This window comes from Puntigrus tetrazona, chromosome 7, assembly GCF_018831695.1.
Source record: "Puntigrus tetrazona isolate hp1 chromosome 7, ASM1883169v1, whole genome shotgun sequence".
Classification (NCBI taxonomy): Eukaryota; Metazoa; Chordata; class Actinopteri; order Cypriniformes; family Cyprinidae; genus Puntigrus; species Puntigrus tetrazona.
In genome coordinates this window covers 26,112,101-26,133,783 of record NC_056705.1, presented here as the reverse complement: position 1 = coordinate 26,133,783, position 21,683 = coordinate 26,112,101, and the positions used below count along the sequence as shown (strand labels likewise).

The following is a 21,683-nucleotide window of genomic DNA, read 5'->3' as shown; positions in this document are numbered from 1 at the left end:
CCACATCAAACCGCGTCTCTGCACACTGGGTTTCCATTACGTTGCTCTTTGCGGTGATCAATTAACGCTGTCGGTTGTGTATCGTTTTTAAAGTGATGAAATGTACATCCACGTGAATCATTAGGATAAAACAATGAATGAAAACGACACCGTGTGTACCTGAGAGGTTATATTCTTGTCCACGCTGTCCTCTGCACATCCCTCACTGTAGTTTCAGTCAGTTATACTGAGTGACCTGTAGGGGGAGCTGCTCTTTTATGACTTGGGGGTGTATTTGTGTAAGACAATAAAAACATTAATTTGCCCTGAAATCATTCCTGACGTAAATGTAAAATGGTGCCCATTGGAACCCAGTAATGAAGCATGCGGCATCTCTGCAGCTTCTAATTTGACTAGTTAAATGACTCCATTACGTGTTTAACAGACAGAGGCAAATCATTTCTGGTCAGTTGAGGCTCACTTAGCCGCGTCACAGGGCTTGGGGAGAAATCGCAAGATAACTGGTCCCGCTCCTTTTCTTTTTTTACACTCTATACTATTGCAGGCCAGAAGTAAGTGGCTGAAAGAAAAGCCCATGTTATGTCCTGCACACGTTTCCTCTCATTCTCTCTCATATCTGTCCATCTCTTTCTCTCTCCCGTTGTATGATGGGGTTTGCATCCATCTGTTAATTAGGTGTCCAGTGTGCATGATCAAAGTCCATATAGTAAAATACATAAGTAAATTATCATCAGGGAGTGTGTTTCCAGCAAATATCGATAGAAAGAACACAGAATCAGTACAATGTTATATTTAATAGATGGGAATTTAAAGTAGATGCATAATGATTAGGAAAAAACGTTAATCCTTTTTAGAAAAATGTTAAGCCTAAGGACTAAGCCTCAAACCAAGTCCTATATTAGCTTTAATTTATTTATTTTGAGGTGTACATTTAGAAATAAAAAAAGAAAGAAATAATATATTTCTAAATTAAAATATTATTAAATCTATTAAATTATTTTTGTATTTTTAAGCAAAAATATAAAATAAACATAACAATTACAAAACTTGAATATTTAGCTAAAAATAAAACTAAGGTTATGAGACAAAATATAGCTTTGCAGTTATTGATTACACTTTATAATTGCCAATAAATTAAAGAAAATATTAGTTTGGTAATTAAAGTTATTTTAATATTTGATTATCATTTTAACATTGTCTGTTTTATGATTTCAATTATTTTATATGGTAGAGAAACCTCCAAGGCAAAAATAAACTAGGCAAGACTGACATTTGATGTTTTTAAATTTAGATAGTTCACTTTATATTTTAGGTCAGGATAATAATCTATGTAGTAGTTATTTAATATCGATAGTTTACCAGTTTATATAACATGTCTAATAGAGCTCATAGGACAAAAGAAAATGGAATTGGCACTTCTAATTTTTTTTTCCTTTTTCCGTGGCACACTAAAGACCTCCATATTTATAGAAAGCGCCACACACTGAGATTGACACATGCTTTCACATATCATTCATCCATAGAATGTGAAGCCAGTGTTGAGACAGAGGGTGTGAGAATGAACAAACCCACAGGGAACGACACCGATTACTGATAGCAAGTGGCCATTCCACAAACAGACTCATCAGTCTAAAAACACACACTCACAGACACAGGTGGGTACCGACAGGCACTCTTAAGGGATATAGCACTGATTAGAGCAGGTGAGTATGTGTGAGTCAGTCGGGCCTCTCACCTCTGGCTTTAAATGGAGTGATTAGGAATGGAAAAAAGAGTTAGTGTGGATGGGCTGATTCCTAGTACACTGTCTCTGCCCTCTGGCACGCTGCACGGAAGGACAGGAACTGAAGCCCTCCGCACGTGCAGGAAGCAGGAACATCTCTGCTGACGGACAGAGAGCCAATCACAGGCTGGCATCGCTCGTAAGGATCACAGCACATGCCGAAGGATTTCATCGTGTAATCTGTGAGATTTAAAGTTTTACTTTGGCGTTATTAAATGAGTCACATTTTAAATGAATTAATCACATTGTGTTTCTCATAGAAACAACATAGTCTTCTTTCAATGAAGGACTCAACAGGAACAAGAAAGGTCACCTAAAATGAAAATTCTGTCCGCTGTATAACTTACTTTCTTCTGAAGAATATATTTCTAAGACTGTCTCAGTGGGTTTTGTCCATGCAATGGAGTCAGCGTCTAGTGAAAAAATATCTTCTTTAGTGTTCCAAAGAATAAAGACACTCACACTCTACAGTTTGGGAACAACATAAATGACGACGTTTTAAAGTGCATCGCCCCAGCTGTTCCTGTTCAGGTCAATGTGAGTATGCAGGGTCCAGAGTCTCACACTCTAATGGGATAGGTAATTATGCAGTCTGATCTCACAGACAAGGGATTTAAGAACTAAGTGTACTATGTGACACATGTCTGGGGTTATTAATAGTCATAACTGGATGGACAGATGGACAGGCGTGAGATAATGCCATCAGATGCCATAATAATCTGTGCTGCGGGCTTCTTAAAGTACAAGCAAACCACAACGACCACAAAAAGAACTCGGTAAATGTCTCCGTACAGTAAGGTCCTCTATCTCCTCAGTGCCGGTCTCACAGCAGATGTCAAACGCTGGTAAAATGCAACGGCGCGAGATCCTGAAGAGCAAAGCTCTCTTTATCCCTTTAGCGTCCGTGGCTCGACTCTTTGTAGTGCGACTGAAGTGCAGTGAAGTGGGCCGTTTTCACCCCCCTTCCCAAACGTCCGAGTCCTAACAACCCCCCACCCCACCCCCTCGCGTCTGATTGTTGATCCTCCTGAAGAGGACAGATCAAATATTCCACTCCAGTCTGCGAGCAGGGCACAGATATGATTGGGGTTGACGGACGGGGCCCCCAGTTTGAAGTCTTAACAGACAGTGCGACTTTGATATCTGTACTCGGCGCGTATCACCAAAGACACAGGGAATGAATGAGAGTGAGGGGGAACTGAGAGAGAGGCAATGAACAAAAGCATCTGTGGAGTGGTCAGGGCCAGCGGCAGCATGTGTCAGAGGCTTTTTGAAGTTTAACCCCCTTCCTCTCTCTCTTCTCCTCCTCCTCCTCCTCCTCCTCCCCGTATTGCTCCCCCCAAAGGCCCCTCTTCTCCCTCACACTTCCTGCTTTCTGGGAGAGCCCAGTGGCGACACACACATATATATATATATATATATATATATATATATATATATACACATACACACACATACACACCATCAGCTTCATCGAACCAATTACCAGCCCCTTGACTCGCATATGCAAGTCAGCGCTGCTTCAAATAAAGGCAGGAAACTGGCGTTTATTTGCTAAAAATGAAGACGACTGTGTATTATGATCCAAAACGATAATGTTCTGTTTGTTATAAACACGCTCTGCAAATATGTATTCTGCCACTTGCTTGAGCTCTTTAAAATTGAGTGGATTCTGATTGGCTGTCGATGATTTTAGCATTCGTCAGCTGGAAAAATAAAAATGTCATTTGCGTTATAGTGTGACTTATTTTCACACACGCACTATTTTCTTAGCGTGATCGGGACTTCGTTCACAATTAGAGTAACGACAGGAAGTCTATCTGATGGCCCGCGAGCGAAAACTGAAATCCGAAAGCAGCAAAGTTCATCTAATAAGAGGAAAAGAGACAAACGTGTGCAATCATCATTTTCTTAACTTGTGTTTCCGCAGATTCAAAGAGCTGAGTTTTAGCATAAACAGCAGGCAGGAAAAGTGGGTTTTTAAAAACTCCGTCTTCCTGGGATTGAGCATTCGGAGCAGAGGGATGAAGAAAAGACTAAACAGATGTCACAGCTTGGCGGGAACGAGGGAGTTAAATAGCTTTATTTTTTTCCTCCCTCTTTTTAAATGTCTCACGTATAAACAGATTTTGTTGCTTCTTAAAGTGGGCTCAAAATTAAAGCGTATCATTTTACACACATATTGCATGCATATTAGTGAGCCCCAGCTGCCCGTGTCCTGTTCTTAAGAGCCATATGATTGAGTTAGGGGCCCGGGTATCAGATAAGATTTAAGCCTGCTCTCCCTGTGCGCTCCCCCTCTGCATTTTACTGCTAACTTATTAAATGGAGAGAAATGACATTATTTTTCTGAGTGTATGTGTAATTATTGTCACACACCTGTGACTCCTGCCATAGACGACAAGAGGAGGAGAGGAAGGAAGAGACGGCGGCGAGGGGAGAGATGTCGCTCGGAGCAGCGGGAGCTCTGGGTTTTTTCCTTTAAATGGTGGGTGAGAGAAAAACAGCGAGCTTGTTAATCACCGAATCTCTGTCGTGGGGAGAACAAGGATATTCTAACAACTTGAACGGCAGATATCGTTGTGAATTTGATCTGAAATTAAGTGTCCTTTCATGTCGTTTCCCTCAGACAATAACATTCTACATGCAGCCTGAAGTTGATGGAAAAGTTTCCCTTTTTTGTCTGCCAAACAGGCTTTCTTTCCACATACCACCAACAAACTGTTCTGTGTTGGCAGTTCTAGATGGCGAACAAAACGTCTCATCTGAAATTCTGATGCATGCGCCAAGCACACGTTCGTTCCTTTCTTTTCTTTCTTTCGTTCCTCTGTTTTTTTCTTTTGAGGGGACCACCCCGTGGAAGGCAACATGTGAAATACGGCTCTGAAGACAAAGGAAATTACCTATTAGAGAGGGAGCAATGATCTTCTTTTGCCCCGGCTCCAAAAAGTGACTCAGAATGTTGTAATTGTTTACCTTTGACACTGACCGTAATTCTTCTCCGCTCCGCCGTAACAGAATATTTCAGCGTCGCTTTTCAAAAGCTCTCCTTCTCGCTCTCTCGCCGCACCGCCGATGCCTCAAATGTCATCGAATCACTCGCTTTAACGTATTTCTTTTCAACACACGCTCTTTGCTTCACAGGAGGAAGGGCCGAGCGAGTGAGAAAACGACAAGAAAAGCAGCAGATCGGCTTGTTTAAGATATCCCGGCATTGTTCGGCGTCAACTAGGCCCTTAAAATGTGACCTCCGCTCCTTCTGCGACTTGTGCAAATACATCGGGTGCCACTCAAAGCCTTTTATTCTGACACTTTTGAAAGGGCCGTTGATAAAAGCTAAGCACGTCAGGAGGTTTTACACTGTCAGTCTCGCTTTCCTGTGCTGATCTAAAAGCATGGAAATAGCAGCGTTTTTTGGTGTAATGTTTTAATAGAAAACAGATGGCCGCAGATGTAGGGCTGCACAGAGCTGGGTGACATGTCTTTAATATTTTAGAGTGGTCTTGCTGTAAATGTAGAAGCAGCTGTTTCCTCCCCGTTGTAAATTTGGAGTTTTTAATTTGTGATTGACAGCTATTGGATTTGCTGTAAATTACAAAAATGAATATGGAAGCGATGGAACCGACGGCCAGGAAGGGGGAGGAGGGGAGGGGGGTATTTGACGGCGTTCACGGATGAATAGATTTATGTGCACCCAAATGTGAGGTATTTACGTTCTCTCTCTCTTTCTCTCTCTCTCTCTCTCTCTCTCTCTCTCTCTCTCTCCTCGGTCTGATACCGCTCAAGAACGGAGCTATATATGCCGCTGATATTTAAATGTACATGAATATTAAAATATAAGTGCGGGTGGAGTGGATGCGAGCGGGTGAGGGGGTGCTGGGGGTTTGTTATTCGCGCAGGCCGGCTGGTAACAGAGTTCTATTTCGAAGTGTTTGTTTAGCTGCTGTTCGTTTAGTTTTAATGTCAGCCGCGAGTACAGCTCCCTTGACGCTTATGGTAGAGGTGATTGTCATCAATTCGCATCTTGGCATTTAAACCACCTGCTTCAAATATGCGTATTTGAAATGCAAATAAACTGCATATGCCCAGACAAATTAAAAAACATGGTGAGTAAACACTTTTGAAGTCATAACTTTCTCTCTCTTTTTTTTCATCAGGGACTTGCACTGTCAAATGTTCTTTTACTTGAGAAGGCAACGCCAGACAGATAATGCCTCTCAGAGCAAACCTGCATAATGCTAACTGATTATATATTTATTTATGGTTTTGTTCACAAGGCATAGAGAGCGGTTATGTTTTTATCTCGGCCTCAGCTTGATTCTTATGCCTCTGGAGTGTTTTCGATTAACCGTTTCTGTCTCTTTTTTTTTTGTCCTTCTGAAAAACGAATGCATTATATTTTCCCTCCTTATTTTCCACCTCTCTCTTCTTCATCGCCTGACACTACCGTTATTCAAACATCAATAGCTATACGTCTTCTTTAGCACTGACTCTTACTTTCATATTGATATTTATATGTGATCATTACTTTTCCTCTCTAGGCTTTGTCTCCAAGTGTCAGCTCTAAGGTGTAATATCCAATAGTGCATTCAGAGCAAAACGCAAAAGCAAATATGCCGCATCAGGCTGGATACCTTTATAATGAACCCGGTACATAATTCTTCTTAAGGTGTCAATTGAAACATGATCATGTTGCGCATCTGGTTTTTTTTTTCTCTTCCTATCTGCTTCATCTGTTTCTGTCCAGGCCGTGTGAGAGGATACTATGATAAAGATGAGTTTTTAATCAGGCAGATGGCTGACACGCTAAACACTCTTCCTGTATGTGTGTAATCATTGCCATCACTCTCATTAATCATCATCATCATTCTGGTCATCATCATCGTCATCATGTTTTAGATGAAATAGAAACACGTTCACAATGACAATCTGTGCTTCAGCAGTGCATTATTTCTCTTCCACGAAAAGAACAAGGTGGAAAAAAACAAAACAAAACAAAACCCAGCTAAAACTTCTGCACCACTGCTTCCCAGCAGCTCCCTGTTCTCCCGGTTTTGATAAAAGTTGCTGAATGTTGTTTCTCGAATTAACGAGCAGCCGTTTCATTTTGTCAGATGAAAAAATTGAAGTAAACAGGGAGGGAAGACGCACATGAAACGGCTTCATTAGCGTTAAGGAACCCCTTCTCAAACGCTGGGTTCACTCGCCACACCTCATCGAGTATCGATTGTGGTGCCGATCGGGCTCTCAGGAAAGCGCCTGTCATCCGTTTGACGAGCAGTTGTCAAGCACGCACAGTGGCCCGTGCACCACCAACGCCGCTGCCGCTAACGTTCACGCACCTGTCAACCGCAGGCAGACAGAGCCCCTGATGAGGTGTTACCTAATTGTGTTTTAGAAAGCGATGACACCTCATCTCTACCTCTCTCTCGCTCCACTATGATATGTCTCTTAATGCAATTAGGCATAATGAAAAACTAGAAATGGTGAACACTGGAGGGCTGCTGGAAGTGATGCGGGGTGGGGAGGGGGGGTTGGACTTCCTGCAGAGAGCAGGCATTCAAATGAGAACATAATAGGAACATCAGAACAAGAGCAGTATTTTCTGTGAGATGACAACAACATTAAAAAATCCAGGTAATTAAAAACATACTCTGTGTTTTGTCAAAGTGGCCGTCATTGTTGAAGTTGAAGCCTCTCCCCCCTTCCTAACAATTTCGGCATAAATACGAATAATGATCTCGGGAAGAGAAAAACGAAGAAGACGGTCAGAGAAAAGCAAGAGAACAACAACAACAACAACAACAGGGGAAAAAAAAAAACAAATAATCAATCAAAGTATTAGACTGAAAAGTTGTTCTGTTCTCAAGGACATCGAGTTCTCGGGCATTCTGTCGGAGCTGTCCAGTAGAAAAAAATGAGACATAACTTGGATGAGACGCCAGCGAGAGGGGAGGGGGAACGGAGGGGGGGAGAGGAAAGAGACACAGAAATAAACCCAACTCCCATCTGATGACCAGCTTGTCTATAATACTGAATCCCTGTGCCGTGCCAAGATGCAGAAACAGGATAAGTCCAGATCGGAGAGATTTGAACCGGTCTCGGGCCTGTGCGAGAGCGGCGACAACTTTCAAGCATGAACGAAACGCTGTTTCACCTGCTTAACAGTCCTTTTCCTAAGCCGATAAGAGATTTGAGCGTAAAATCGAGTGAGGGAAAGAGAGGAAAAAAAAAAAAAAACATGATACATGGCATTCATCTTATCGTTTTCTCCCCCCAAAAAATTACAGGACAGATGATGTGGCCATCTTGAGATCGTTTGTCAACTGTCAGCCTGGGTTGACCTTGCAAAAAAAAAAAAAAAAATACAAACAGGGAGGTGGCTGATATCATCTTTACCGAAAAAAGGGAGAACGAGGGTAGAGAAAGAACCGTTGTTTTTGATAATAAAGAGACATTTTGCCTTCCATTTGAAGCGCCAGTTAAAAGCGCAACCAACATGGAAATCCATTACGAAACGCTACTTAAAAAGTGTGACCAATCCTTGTGCAGTCAATTAGGGACTGGAGACAGACTATGATGTTTGTCGGTTAGGGTCTGGCGCGTTCTGATCAGCCAGGATTTAACGATGAGGAGGAGAGATTTGGTTAGCTTTTTATTGTTTTTTTTTTTCATCCTTGTTTTTTCCATGGGGAAGGATACATAGATAGAAGGATGACATGGATGGGAGGGGGCAGCCAAGCTCTGCTTATCTGTTTTCTTTCTCTCTTTCTCTCCATTTACAGAAGCATTAATGTGCACAGCTATGTGCTCATCCATTGTTCTGAGTTTTTACAGCATGAAGAATGTGTTTGTGGAGCAGCGATTGTCAAAAAAAGCTGTGTTCTTAAACTAAGTGCAGAAAAAAACGCACAATACGTAATCTAAAGTGTGCAAAAAGAATGATTGGCCGGAATAAGTGGGGATGAGGTTTCATATTAAAAAAGATTTATCTTAAAGTATGGTGCTAATCCTCAGATTAATCCCCCCTCCTCTTATTTTTTTTGCATGCTGGCTTTCATAAAACCTATAACCCATAAAGTTCTTACATTTTCTGGAAACAGGCACGCTAGGCCTGATTTTACAAGAATTGCTGCCCAATGAATCATGCCGAGAATTCATCCTCTAGTGGTGTGCGACTCCAGAACTGATAATTAAACAACAAAACAAGTTTTTCAAAAGGAAGTGCAAAGAAACAAAGAACTTGTTACATAAATGCAGGGAATTTCGTTCACTAATCAAAAGAAAGAATAATGGCGGTTATCACGGATAAATGCAAGAATTGTTTTCAAAACTGCTGGAGCAAAATGTTTAATAAAATGTATTAATATGAATAATTATTATCATTGTCTTTCCTCTTTGTGTTCTATATAATTTGTAAATCAGTGTTCTTTGCTTCAGTGGAAACTCATCACATTAGAACTGCCTGTAAACTGCTGTTAGGCTGAAACATATGGGTGCATGCAGTCGTTAGCCCACTTCATAAATATTTCATTCATATTTCCTGTTTGTGTGCGTGGAGCTGTGTGACTGAAAGCCTATGCATGTGTGTGTGTGTGTGTGTGTGTGTGTCCGTGACTCTCTCGCTCCCTCTCTCTCTCTCCTTTTTTTTCTTTCTGTGTATAATTAAATCTCAGCAGATTTCCTTTGAAACTGCTAATCATACCAGTAAATCAAGGCTGAGATTTATCTTGATGAAGGAATAGAAAATAACTTCTGAAAGTAACAGAAACACCACTCGAGAACAAACCGAAGCAGGCAAAAGGTGAGCTTGATTTCAGACTTTGCCTCATAACTGTCATCAGCCATCATTCAGCCTCAAACGCGCTCGAATCGCAATATTCTCCACGCAGGCAGTATGTTATAGTGTGCGAGAGAGAGCTAAAATGGGATCACAGGCCACTTATTGAGTTCTGGCGGACACAAAAGGCCTACTGTTGCAGACAGCTAAAGCTGAGGCAGTTACTGTACCTTTCAAAACTAATATGTAACCATATCTGTTTTAAAAGGACGATTCATATTACTGTGAATGCAGGAGGAAAGTTGTTCCCATCTCCCAAGCCCTAGGAAACTTGAGTCTCGACCTAATGGCCCTCAATTGGAAGGTGGCCTTTTGTGGACGGGGCATCGCGCTTGTAGAAAAAATGACAGATGAAATTTTTCCGGTGATGTAAAACATCTTCAGCTTTTTTTGACAGCACAATGGCACTTACTGTGCTTTATGGTCGCAGTGGCGACACAAAGGTCATTCCGTATATGACTCAGCGGACAAGGGCAGCACTGAATGAAAATTAGGTTATATGTGATCAACCAAGTTATTAATCTGATTAAAATGGATTCTCTTTGCTTCCTATTTAGCAAGGCTTGGGAGAGAGAGAGAGAGAGAGAGAGAGAGAGAGAGAGAGTAACACACACAGAAAGACAGAGAGAGAGAGAGAGAGAGAGAGAGAGAGACGGGGGGGGAGGGAAACAATAGAACATTCTGTTTATTTATCCACAGAAGAGTGGCGGCGCAAAATGCAGCGTCAATTCGTTAACGCAAAAGACAACATGAGTGTTGCGAAATGTGCATTTTTACTTTCCACATGCATCAGTGTCCTTGCGCTGCCGCCTCATCCAGGTAACCTTTCTAATCCTGATTAAATTACTGCAATTAGAACAGCAGCTCTCCCACCTCCCCCCATATTTCCCTAATAAACAATACGCCATCTTAAATCCATTCGATGGGATTTGCATGGAACAATGCTCGAGCTCGTGCGATTTATTTCCATCTCTACAGAGGAATTAAGTGCATTTTTTAACAGCTAATGGTATAATGTGGGCTTATTTCTCATGCAACGCTTTTCTTTTATGTCGCTCCTCCACTCCTTCTATTTGCAGGAACTTTGCTTCCACCCTGTTTATTTGAAGTCTAAATCAAATGTGGCTTATTGGACCTGGCTCTTCTTTCGCGCAGCAACTAGAAGTACGTGGAAGATTCCGACAGATTCGTCTGTAATTGCTACACGACCTCTCAAAACACACCCCTGTTGCCTCTGCCTCAGCCAGACTGTGTTTTCTGTATTTGTTTTATTAACTTTAGCGCGTTGTTTGCCATTGATGTGGAATAAAGGAGCAAATAAAAGTTGACATACTTGTGCTTTTTTTCTTTTTTTAACTCCAGCGCCTGCCAGCCGGAATCGGGGCATATTCTCTCATTACGTTTGGAGTGTATGTCATACGCTGTGTGTAAGCATGATCATTATACTGCGTGTGTGAGGTGTGCCCTTGCGCAGGCAGGAAGTGTTGTTCTGCCGGTACAATCCCTCTGAGAGCAGATCGTCACATCTGAGGGCACCTGGGGAACGCAAGTAGCACAGCTACGAGGAATACCTCCAATTGAACAAAGTCGGAGAAAACAAAACAAAACAAAAACAAAGAAATAAGATCAAATATGAGAGGGGAAAGAAAAGGAAAAAAAAAACTCTGGGTCTAGGAGCAAATCTATTAAGTATTAGCTTAAGGGTTTCTGTCATTAAATGCAAACTATAGTGGGCTACGGGGGAATAAAAATAATGGAAGCATGCCGTGATTACTGCGCCAGTGAGAACACTTCATATTCTCTTCTCCCAAGGTTTTCTCTAACAAGATCTTTCTTTCCGTCTAATATTATGAATAGCATAATTGTTTTGCTGTCATTAGCATTGAATATTTCTCTGCCTTTGTTGTCATACTGGAACTCGATCCTTCATTCAGCGACCACTCGCTCTTTTTCTCCCTGCTGGAAACGGCGAAGCCTACTGTACTGTACGTCAGCAAGGTACGAGACAGGAGTGAAAGAGAGTGAAATTACGAGGCCTTTCAAAAGCTTTCAGCTCCGCCAAAGTTGATATCGGAGTAAATTAGCGTCAGGAAAAATATTTTTAGAGATTGCACAGCTGCTGGAGGAGAGCAACAGGTACCATCCAGTGGGCTTGACAACAGCTTTTACAATTAATTGCTCTTTGAAACCAGAATTTGCGTTGCTGAGTGACAAGGCGCTAATTCACCTAGGTTGAAGTTAAAATGGTAATATTGAACATGTGAAATAGCACCTCGCCTTCACCCGACGAGCCTTCATCACACTCCGCACAATGGAACGAGTGGAGATGCACCAACACTGTCTGTCACCTCAGAGACTTCCAAGGAGAGCGAAAGAGAGCGAGCAGTCTTTCATTGTGAGAGCGCTTCCCTCCGGCAGTGTGCTCTGAGACGGAGAAGCGTGGGACAAGGCTCAGAGAAAGAGTCTGATGTGTCGTGTCAAGAGTCTACCTTTACTCTGTAATAAGACTGTTTGACAGCTCTTAAATGTACCACAACAGTGCGCTCGGAGGCTGACAGCATTTAAACTCCCGGTGACAGGTTAAACGTCATCTGTCAGAGATGAATGATTCGTCTCCGAGTCTTTTTTGAATCTAAGTCGTAAGTAACATTCTCTGGCCCCAACTTCCACGGTAAGGAGCTCAAGCTTGCAAAGGGCCTCGGCGTTCCCGGGGGAGGGATTAAGTGCGCATGAAACACGGCCCGGGCGACCCTCGGGCCGAACGCATCATCAGAGTGTGACGGGTTCTCCCGCCTCTCCGCGGTCGCCCAAACGCAGGGGCTGCGTGGAAGCTAGCAGACTAACACGAGCCATATTACTGTTAATTAGCCACCTGATGAGGACAGCATTACTGGCAATTACCAAGTTTCATCCCCGCGCCGCTTTTTGAGTGTGGAGATCTCTTTTTACCGAAAGGGAGATGAAAGTCAGGGGCAAACGGCGAGCGAAAAAAAAAGGGAAATCAAGTGATGTTTTGTCTGTTCGGTGTTATATTCTCTCTCATTCGCGCTCGGCATCTCTAATAGTTCTAGCTGTCCGTAAATTAGGAAACCGCAATAATTACTTAGTAGTAATTGCTATGTGGTAAACGAGCATGTCATTGAGGTGACATGCAGTCGTGTGTTTGTGTGTGAGTAAATTGTGTTTCTAAGAAAAATATTTCATGAATTCGAAACTGCACACTGTACGGCAGTGATTCTTAACTGGTTAATCGCAGGCCTGTTGTGATTTTTTTTATTATTACAAGATTATTTGACAGCAGTTCTCAAATGGTGGGTCAAGACCCAAAAATAGGTCGCCAGTCTTTTTCTGATTCAGTCATTCTCAGTAGAGATAGAGAGAGAGAGAAAGAGACAGTAAGAGAGAGGGAGAGAGAAAGAGAGAGAGAAATTTTAACTATTATTATACTAAATTACATTACAGATGTATATTTTTTACATTTATGATTTTATTTGAAAATTGTATGATATTATTCTAATTTAAACATTTTATAATTATAATATATCTAATAATCACAAGTTTAGTCACTTGTTGTCCATTGACATCAACTGCTGCTTTATTTTTTGTTTTTTGGGTAAATAAGAGCAATGGAATTTTACACTGAACAAGAAAGATTCGATCTATACTAAACGTTACATGGAAGTATGATGTGTGTGCAAGCCTGTAAGGACGTGTCATCATGTTCCTCGGTATGAAAGGAAAGTCACGAGTCGCGTCTGTTCCTTTACATCTGTGGGTTCACTGTGCGCATTGCAGGCACCATATGTTTTTAATTATCATAATAGAACCTGGTCAGAGAACAACACACTCACACGAGCGCTTTATTACCACACTCACTGGAGAGAGACGGATTGAAAACAATAGAAAGAGTGAGAGGTAGAGAGGCATATAAAGTTCGAAAAAGTTAGAGAAGGGGGGGAAAGATGAACTTAAGGCTGACAGGAAGACAGAAAGTAGTGCACTCTCTCTGACCCGCACCAGACTGGGGTCAAGATCCACCCAAGAGAGGGTCTGATCCTACACCCTCCTGACAGTGATAATTGGCCACTGGTGACTAAACACCATTTACATTTAACTACCCACTCCTGTCTGCCGGGCAAGATACATGCTAACATGCACACACATAAACGCACACAGGCTAGCAGACAGGCGCTAAAATGAAACAAGTAAAAATACTGGGAATTCCTAGAATACATTCATTCACACGTCTTCTTTAACTGCAGCCTTTTTTTTACTTGGGAGTGTGTAAGTCTGCCATGACATATTAAGGAGGACACATTGTAAATTGATAAACCCAAAGGGATTTGCATTGAAGAAGAAAAGGAAAGACATAAACCAATCCTCCTAAGCATACATCTCTTTTCTGACTTACAGTTATTCACCCGCTTTCATACACCCAGTCCCTATTTCCTTCTATCTTTCTCTGTCTCCGATCATCTGTCATTCTCACTGAGTGGTTTGGAGTGAATGGGGACAGGGTTCACTGCTTTTCCACCAGGGGGTGTCATGGCCTTATGAACTAGGACGGTTGGGGGTGAGCAGCCCCTTCTTTCAGCAGTCCTTCAAGTCTGATCTCTCTATACGTACATCCTCTCTGGCTTTTTGTTCTGTTCATCTCTCTCTTCATTTCTCTGCCCGTAGCTTGAGGAATGTCTTGACTGTGTGGCAAAACTGGATTGTGGGTGGTGGCTGGACGGCTCTTAGCAGTAAACATCTGAAACCTGGGCTCCTAAGCACCGTCCAGGGCCTCAGACACGCACACAGACACACATTTTATACTATTAAGCAGGGTTAGAGATGAAAATTCACACACTTTAGACAGGCCGGGTAACTGCGCGCTGCACTACAAGCATGCACTCGAAACTGCTCCTGTGAGAGATCTAAATGTGGCCATTTTTCATGAGGGCTAATGGAGACAGGGCGGGTGAATCAAGATAACTGTTTACACTGCAAGCTACGACGACCACGACAATGAAAACAACAACAAAAACAAAATGGGGTGAGGGTAGAGAGTGTGTGAAAAAAAAAAAGCTTGGTGAGAGTGATGGCGGTAGACGGAAAGGACACTAATAATCTCATTTCTCTCGTTTGTCCTTTTTTTCTTTGCTGTAAGTGGTGCTTCACAATAAATGAAAGCACTTTTTCTGGTGACACGTTTCGATTCTTATAGTGCACCAGAAAACATTTAAAAAATGTTGAAGGCTACGTTTTTACTGTCTGCTGGCCTTAACAACATTTCGCAGAGGTGCCACAGATAACCGGGACTGATGTGTGGTTATTATAACACACGTAGCTTGTGATGATACGTTGTTAAATTAAGAGGAAGACAAAGAGGAGCAAAAGAAAGACAGACAAAGAACACAATGCTCGAGACATGTGCAATGTATAGATGAAGATATGCCACTAACAGACCTAGTATTGATTATATGATACACTTACACAATGGCTGCCTTGCACAATGGAACAAGGCCATTAAGCAATGTGAACAATACAAAGCTAATCCACTAGACTAAACACAGTCTGAGGTGTCTGATAGAACTGCTAAATCGTAGATATACCTCATGATTAATATGTGCTATGCTGTGTTTCAGGCCTCCCCCCCACACACATAATGTTACAATAATCTTAATAATCAGCTAATCTGAGTAGATTTACAGCTATTTTCAGTAGGCTATTAAAGAAATAGCTTGTAATTTTAGCTTTTTGGTATTTGTTGTGATTGAAGGAAAATGTGCAGTGTGTTTAAATACAGTAGAGGGTTAATCTACAGTACTATGAAAGTAAGATACTTGACATACAAGAGACAGTAAATGTGTTTGTATGTCTTATAAAAGCGGTATAATAATGAGGGTGTCACTTAAAAATGACTCTCACTCATTCCATCCCGGATGTTAAGGCATACCATATTCAGCGGAGATTTCTAAATATTAATGATTTATGCACTATTTGCATACAAACCTAATGCCAAGCCACTTCAGATAATCATATTTTGCCCTGAATTAAATTTTCAGAGGGATTTTTGCTTCATCTATGCCAAGCCCTAAGGAATTGTGCAGAATGTGTTGCACTCAATTTTGTACAAGCGACCCAAACACAAAAGACTTAAAGATCGGATAGTTCCTCCTGTATGGTATTTTACATCTATTTGGGTTTCAAACTGAAAAAAAAGAATAATAATAATTACTTTTTCTTCTGTTTTTTTGTAGTTTTTTTGTTCATATTTTGTAAGAATACGTGCATATTTTAATGCAAAACAACACAAAAATATTACTTAAGAATGCCTTGTAATAAAGTTCCCTTCCTCAGGAGTTGAAATCTGTCTCTTTCACACACACACACACATACACACACACACTCACAAACACATGTATGTAGAACAGGTTCAGCGGTAATACTAACACATTCCCTTCAGAAAAGAAAGAATAAACCGTCTGTTGAGTTCTCCTTGTGGTCATTGAATGGTTTTACTGTATTTATTACTCAAACATGCCCACACACTGTCACAGCGTATACAGAGGCGCTCGGCTGCCCGTCAGCATCCACCAGCGACAAACTGATGGAGTCATGCTTTAAAAATGCCAAACAAAAAACTTTTGTTCTGTAGACAAAGCCTTATCTCTAAAGGTCAGTCCCTCTTCACAGCAGCAGGAGAGGAGGACGTCACAAGGGCACTTTTCAAATGTCTTTGATTAAAGAAGGATATTACAATACGATACATTCACTACGATGACAAAAAACTAGCATTCATTTTCAGCCAAGTGAATGACCTCCTCTAAATATTAAAAATGCAACAGGTTCCTCCATGACAGACATATTTTCCATAATTGAAAGGTCAAAAGCACCATTAATTGTTAATGTAAACCGTTTTGAAGGGGGAGAGAGAAACACATGGCAGTCTTGAGACACTTTTCTCTCTATTGTCTCCCCTTGTATGAAAGATGGTGTAAAAACTATGGAGTTCCTTTTTTGTAACTTCAAGCTATCATGGTGGAAAGATGCTTAATTCTTCAACACAGCTGCACAAATATTTGTTCATCTCTTTGACTTTTTATGTTTTTCCAAGGTTATGTCTAGAGAGTTAGCCATTTTTTTTCTCCAGATAACTGACTCACATTGTCGACTAGTTCAGCTGACGTGAGTGTTAGCTGTTGACTCACTTGTAGTCAACATTATGGTGAAACAGAGATCCAAATGTCACTGGACAAAAAAATACCAGATATAGTAGCCTATAGACAGCTTATATTAAAATAACTACTTAAAATAAAATAGCTACTTCTAAATTAACTGAGACTTATACAGACTTTTTGTCATCCAAATCACTGATGGTAAATTAGTGGTTACTATTCAAGCACAATACACAACACAACTAAACTGGATTCAATGAGCAATTTGCTAGTTACAAATTAAAGAAACAATAAGTATTAAGATGTGTGAGAATGAAGCAGCTTAATAAAACATGTCTGTTAAAAATACTTGCAGTGCCAGTTTAAACCCCCTGGTTAATCCTACACCTATTTGCAGTAAGATTGTTTTACTGGGAGCAAAAAATAATGTCTGCCTTGCTCCTCTGTGTTTGCATAGTACAAGTAATAACACCAATGTAAAGCACCAAACTAAGAACGTCTGTCTCCAGAATTGAAAATTAGTTATCTACTTAATGAATAATATATTAAGAACAAAAGGAAAATGTAGGATACATACGTTTTATTACCTGACTGTTTTAATTCAGCAAAAAAGAATGTCTCTCAACTGTCAGAAATTCCCTTAAAAAGGACATCTAAAGACTGTGGCACCCACTTACTCTCTACTTCAGCTGCCCAAACCAAACTACAAATTCTGTTCTTAGAGATTTACTCTTTTTTTTCCATTCACAGTTACTCTCTTTTTCTTTTTATCACCAAATTTTCAGAAAGGGCAGCGTGAAACACAGTAGTCTCAAGGAGCACCAGTAACCTTAGCAGAATCATGAAAGCTGACAGATCATTTTTCACAAGGCCATAGATCCCGGGCTCTTATAAAGTAATGGGCTTTTGGGAGAGGCCGTTATGAAAGCTAAGATAGTTAAGTTCTGTGAGCTAGAGATGACACAGGGACCATCAGCTCCTGGTCTGTTCCAAAGCAGACACCCTTATTCCCAGAAAGCGAAGGGAAAGAGAGAGGGTGGGACTGGAGCTCTTGTAAAATGACAATATAATAAAGATTAATATGTTACTTTGTCATCCTGATGGTCTCTAAACTTGCCCGAAATAAGGTTGAAATCACTCAAAAGCAAATCTTGCTCCTTTAGAGAGTTTGTGTATTGGTGCAGCTCTGACCAATGAGGGAAGCATTGAACAAATGTCTCAATGTGTAATTGCTTCACAAATAAGAAATAGTAGATGCTCTAGTGATGATGTGTTGCTCATAATGCAGTGTATACCATGTGTTTACTTGTCTGAGAGTGTGTATGTATAACAGTAAGTCACTGTTCATGGATTTATGACACTAAAACAGGGCTTTATGTTGTCATACTCACCAGAGGGGTCATTTCTTTTCATGCTGCTGGTGCCACTGCCTCCTCCATTGGAGCCGCCGCCAAGGCCTCCGTTGAAGGCTGCGAGGTTCTCTGAACTGTAGGCCCGCAGGACCGATAGCATGTTCATCTGATGCTCCAGGTGGGCCTGATCAGGCTTTACTAGGCCAGGAGGACCACCACTTGGGGAGAGAAGACCGAGGCCTGTCTGCTGCCACTGCTTCTCAGTGGTGGGAGGCTGAGGAGGGGAAAGGCCAGAGCTTTGGGGGCCCATAGTCAGCTTGCATCTTTGGATGTCCTTCCCTGACAATGGTGATTCAGGAAGCATTTGCATGGATCCACGGTCCTCCTCCTCAGCGTCACCCATCTCCATCTCTTCCTCTTCCTCTGCCTCCTCTTCATCATCAGAACGCATATGCCTCTCATTAGCAGCGGGATTAGGCAATGATTTGTCACGACTGACTTCTTCTTCTTCAGACTGGCCGCCATGTTCTTCAGACGCCTCTATTTCGCTGCAGGATGCCTTGTCGGATAGGTCGTCCAGGGGGCCCTGACCACCCATATCACTTGGCTGAATTTGCTGCTGGTCCAGGAATCCAACAGGCCCTCTAGCAGAGCCATCATACACAGGACCAAAGGGCTTGTAGAAGTCACTGGAGAACGTGCCCATGGAGGCTCCGTGCGGGGGCTGCTCCAGATGGTTGGACCAGCCTGCTTGTCCCTTCAGCTCCCCAGACTCAGTCTCTCTGTCCCTGGACGGGGCTCCCTCATGGTGATGAAGAAGGCTTGGTGGTGGTGGAACCAAGCCAGTAGCTTTTCCTGCATGGGAAGGCTCTCCGAGGAGGTGCTCCTTAGCATCTTTTCCTGGGCCACACTTGCCTTTGCCCAGGTGATTGGCTTGCAGGTGGAGGGCCATATGCTCCACAGAGGCAGTTGTGAAGGAGCAGAAGAGGCAGCCATGCCAGGCAACGTTGTCCTGGATGGTGATGGAGGCTCCAGGGATAGACCCTGCTTCAGGTCTAACGGACAAATCCAGAGGCTCATATTGGGAGCGGCCACCCTCAGCTGGTTTGACGTCACTGGTGGGGTTCTCTTCCTGGTTGGCCTCACTGGCTCTTTTGGTCTTGGCCTCAGCACTCTCCTGGCTGAAGTGTTGGCCATGCAGCTGACTCTCTCTCATCTCTTTTTCTTTCTTCATGGAGTTGAGGACAAAGCTGTCCATGAAAGCCTGCAGGGAGCCCTGGAAGTTCACGCCATTTCCCACCATACTCTGGTATGCTCGGCCCAGGTCGGAAAAGCTGGCAGGACTGTCCCCTGCAGAGACTGGCCCCTCAGGACTTTTCATGCTCTCCGAGGTGGGCTCTGACCCTGGCCCGTGGCGATCGCGTTCCCTTTCACGGTCTCTGTCTCTTGGTGAGAGCATTCCTGGTGGTACCCACTGGTGTGGAAGCATCTGACCCCCTCTGAAGTCAAGACCAGAGGGCATCACCCCTTTGAAGACCCCGCGAAGGACATCAGGGCGAGCAAAGACCCCACTGCTACTGCTGTTCTTGGCGTGGTCATCCTTGTGCTCAGAAGATGGAGGATGGTTGGCTGAGGGGCCACTTCCATTCTGTCGCTCGCGGTGATGGCGCTCCAGGTGGTACTTCAGAGAAGCTGATTGAGTGCCTGCATAGTCACAATGAGGGCACCTGTAGGGCTTTTCACCTACAGTGAGAGTGATAGAAAGAAACAAAGACAGACAGGAGCTGATGTCAGTACAGCAGTAATAATAAAGGTGCCAACAAGCTCAGCAGGAACCCTGGGCTTGTTCCACCTGTCAGAAGATGAGCAAAAAGAAAAACAACATGTAAATATTTGACAGGAATCATGTCAGGGATTACGTCAAGCCTCTCTAAATCTCACATTCTGCAGTGTTCGACCACATTTATCACTTAGTAAACAGTCCATCAGCCTTTTTGAGAGGAGGGAGGAGTTTCAATACGGGTCGATCCAGCTCAATCCAGATCCTAGGAGTGAGCCATCACTCACGTCAGCGCCATAAAAAACATATCACCATATGGTGCCTTCAGTCCACTACAGAGATCATATTTTCAACTGACAACAAAACTGTCTGGATGTTATCTCTGTTCACATGGGGAACTGCAGGCTTGTGGTGCTGCTGGTTGCTGCTGTCTTTCGCTCCCTCACTTTCTGTCTCTCTCCTGGCCTTGTCTGCTGTCAAGCCTCTACCTTGGTGGTGGAGCTGTTCTGTGGACATTCTCTATTTGCAGTTTATCATTGTGAGGATAAATCAAGCCACACAGAAGCTCTTTATTCCCCCCGGAGGACAACTGTGACCCCTCAGTCCAAAATGCACCCAATAAAAGGGCCTCATTTGAGAGTGAAGATAGTCTAAATGATATAAACACACCATATGTGGTGCACATGAACATTCCTCATAAGGCAGCCTCACACTGTGGATTACAAAATGTTAACCAGCATGAAATGTACTGTAAAAAAAGGCATGCAGGCAGTTTAGAAACACATGCAAATGTACAAGAATTCTTGTTAAAAGCAAAAAGGGAGTAGAAAGAAGTCTAAATTGCATTTGCATGATCCGATCAATATCGATATAAAATACTTTCTGACAACAATTAGAATAGGCTTGGAATGAAAGCTAGATTTATAAGATCAATAAGCAATAAACTAAATGCAAGGCTTGATTTTTGAGACCCCGTAATGTTTCAGGAATTAAATGATGACGTGCGAGGTGGGGAAAAAAAAGACAGTGAGAGAGGGAGTTTCGAGAGATATGGGAAAATGAAAATAAAAGCATGTTTGTCGATGTGTGTGTGCGTGGCTATAAACGCTTAGATTATACACATGGAAAACATTTTTTAACCCAGAAAAAATGTTGCATTGTTACGCAAGACTGAATTGAATGATTTAAGTCTGGCTCTGTAGTAAATCATGGATATAATTAGCAAATGGCATAGTGCTCAAGTAATTTATCATTATTTGGAGGGCGCCATTCCAGAAAAAGAATGGAAGATCTGCAGACCCACTGCACAGCTTCCTAAATAAAGGATCGCAAACATAAACTCAATACTATATTGATAAGGAACAAATATACAGAGGGACATAGAGTGAAGGGCAAGAGAGAGGGTGAGGGAAAAAAAGAAAGAAATAAAGGGGTCTTTTGTTCTTTTACACAAGAGTGTTTGAAGCGCATATTCAAAAGACATCATGCAAGATGAGCTTTTAACCCAATAAGTGCTTATCCTCTGAGCAGGATAACAGAGGCTTGGTGTGATTCAATAAGGAAACGTCCTTGATGCAAATGATCATTTTCAGTTCCTTTAACTGGAAGGAATGATATTCTGTACCCAAAATTAGAGTACAATTAGAGTGATCTGCTTTTCTCCACCCCATCTTGCGCGTCTGCTTATGAATATACTAATAACATTTCAATTTATTTTTACTTTAAAAAAAAACGTATTAGGACAAATATTACGCTAATAAATTAT

General features: G+C 42.1%; 1 protein-coding gene across 9 annotated transcripts in view; it reads right to left on the bottom strand.

The window, feature by feature from the left end:
- znf536 (zinc finger protein 536) overlaps window positions 1-21,683 on the bottom strand; it is a 170,757-nt gene that overhangs the window by 29,790 nt on the left and 119,284 nt on the right. For 7 of the 9 annotated variants that reach the window (XM_043245025.1, XM_043245028.1, XM_043245026.1 and 4 more), the window contains one exon: window positions 18,178-19,881. In XM_043245025.1, coding sequence (XP_043100960.1) covers window positions 18,178-19,881 — 1,704 coding nt within the window. Of the gene's footprint in view, window positions 1-4,162; window positions 4,263-18,177; window positions 19,882-21,683 lie in introns of all 9 variants that reach the window. The other 2 variants (XM_043245030.1, XM_043245031.1) reach the window with 1 other exon arrangement.